The following is a 2,169-nucleotide window of genomic DNA, read 5'->3' on the forward strand; positions in this document are numbered from 1 at the left end:
AAAAATATAATTCAGATTTTAAATTACAAAAACTTGGCGCTGTTCAATGGAATTTTAATTGCTCTCTATCCCTCCTTCCAATATTCCTTTTCCCCACTCCTTCACAAGTATGAATTCCAACGCGCGCGCGCGCGCGCGCGTGTGTGTGTGTATGTGTGTGCGTGTGTGTGCGCGCGCGCTCTCTCTCTCTCTCTCTCTCTCTCTCTCTCTCTCTCTCTCTCTCTCTCTCTCTTTCCCTCACTAGCGTGCGCGCGTTATATATTTTGGTATATTTATATCTATGTATGCGTATATAGGGTTATGATATATATTGTTATGTTTGCGTATATTTGTATGTATATATAGGATATATAATATGTAATTCAGTTTTAAGGAGAATATTGTTATTTGTAACTGTACAAATGTTATAATGTGATATTGTATATTTTACCGCAACATTTTCTATAATTGTTAGAAAATTATTGTAATTGTAAACAATATCACGCGACATGGTAGTTATAACTACCTATTAACATTCGGTTATATTTCCAAGGAGAATATTGTTATTTGTATAGTAATTGTTTGTAAACATTTTACAAGGTGATATTGTATATTTTACCGAAACATTTTCTATAATTGTAAAAAAAATTTTGTAAGTGTAAACGATATCACGCGACGTAGTAGTTATAACCAGAGACCGGATCGCGGTGCCGATTTCCACCACTCCAAGCGCGTGCTAGCGGCCGAGCGCCGTGAGAAGCAGTACCGTCTACGCCGCACCGGTCTGGTTATAACTACCTATTAACATTCGGTTGAGCAGCGCCAAGTTTTTGTAATTTAAAATCTGAATTATATTTTTATGTATTAAAAAGAGTAAGATGTTTCCCAATTTTGTCACACTCGAATTTGTAGTCATGTTTACAGGGTTGGGAAGTAACTCGTTACTTGTACATTACAGTTACAGTTACTTTGTTTTGGTAACTCTAACTTAACTTTGTTACTTTCTCTCCATCTGTAACTGTAACTTAACTCAGTTACATTTTTTCGATAACTAGTAACTAATTTAACAGTTACATTAATAGTTACTTTATATATTTTTTAAACCTCCATAGATCGTATTAGGTCTTGCAATTGCGCATAAACTTCTTTATTGACACTTTACAATTCAATTGCAGATTTGATATTTTTATTTTTATTGCAAGAAAATAACTGCAAAGTAACGGGATGGCGTGGAGAAAAGAGGTTGGTGAAGGAGGTCAGTGAAAGAAGGGTCGGAAACGAGGTATAAGGGCGAGGTGAAAGGAAGGAGGAGGAAGTGATAGTGAGAGGAACGGGAGAGGAACAAGAGGACATGGAGGCGAGAAGAATAAGCGGAAGGCGGAGGAGAAATCGAGTGTGGAAAATGTGAAGCGGCATGAGTCGGCAGTTCGGGATCAAGGAGGAAGGAGGAGAGAGGGGAGCAGGGAAGGGGGAACAGACAGGGAGAGAGAAGAGGAGTGGTGGAGAGAAGAGAGTGATCGAGCGCGTGTACGAGAGATCGACTGTGGAGAGCGGAAGGAGATTGGCTGGAGAGTTCGAGAGTTCGAGAGTTCGAGAGATCGAGTCGGCAGGAGTAAGAAAGTGCGAGGAGGAAGGGAGACAGAAGATCTCGGACGGGAGAGGAGAAGGGGCTCGAGCTCGAGCAGTCGATCCAAGCGGAAGAGGAGGGGAAGCAATACGGGCTCGGGAGTACGGAAGGTGTACAAGAGGGGCAGGCAGTGTAGGTGTCAAGGCGAACGACAAAGTCAGCAGCAGAGGCGTAAGAGAGAACGGAGGCAGACAGCGAAGGAAAGGTGGAGGAGAAGAAGTCAGAAAGGTGAAAGTAGGAGAGGAGAAGAGTGAAGGAGAGGTGAGAGAGGCGGAGAGTGGAGGTAAGAAGGGAGGGGACGGGGGAGAGTAAGGCGAAGTGAGAGACGTCAAGAAAGTGAGATTAAGGTTAGGGTGAGAAGCGGAGGGAGCAGGGGGAACGGACAAGGAGAAGACGGAGGAGCGGAGAGAGCGGAAGAAAAGGAAGAGAGAAAGAGAGAGAGAGAAGGACGAGAAGCAGGAGAGGAAGAGGAGAGGAAGGAGAAGAAGAGAGAGAAGAGAGCGAGAGAATAGGAGAAAGAAAAGGTAAAGGAGGAAAGGAGGAAACGCGCAACGGAGAGTGAA

General features: G+C 43.3%; 1 protein-coding gene across 1 annotated transcript; it reads left to right on the forward strand.

Annotated features, from left to right (window-relative positions):
• Window positions 1–1,393: 1,393 nt before the first annotated feature.
• Window positions 1,394–1,889, forward strand: LOC105561201 (the record flags this gene model as incomplete). The annotated part of the gene is made up of 1 exon (XM_012010976.1): window positions 1,394–1,889. A coding segment is annotated over exon 1 (496 nt), but the record flags the coding sequence as incomplete, so codon positions are not given.
• Between the last annotated feature and the right edge of the window lie 280 nt (window positions 1,890–2,169).

The sequence above is a fragment of the Vollenhovia emeryi genome, unplaced genomic scaffold, assembly GCF_000949405.1.
Source record: "Vollenhovia emeryi isolate VEMERY1.0 unplaced genomic scaffold, V.emery_V1.0 DF945477.1, whole genome shotgun sequence".
Classification (NCBI taxonomy): Eukaryota; Metazoa; Arthropoda; class Insecta; order Hymenoptera; family Formicidae; genus Vollenhovia; species Vollenhovia emeryi.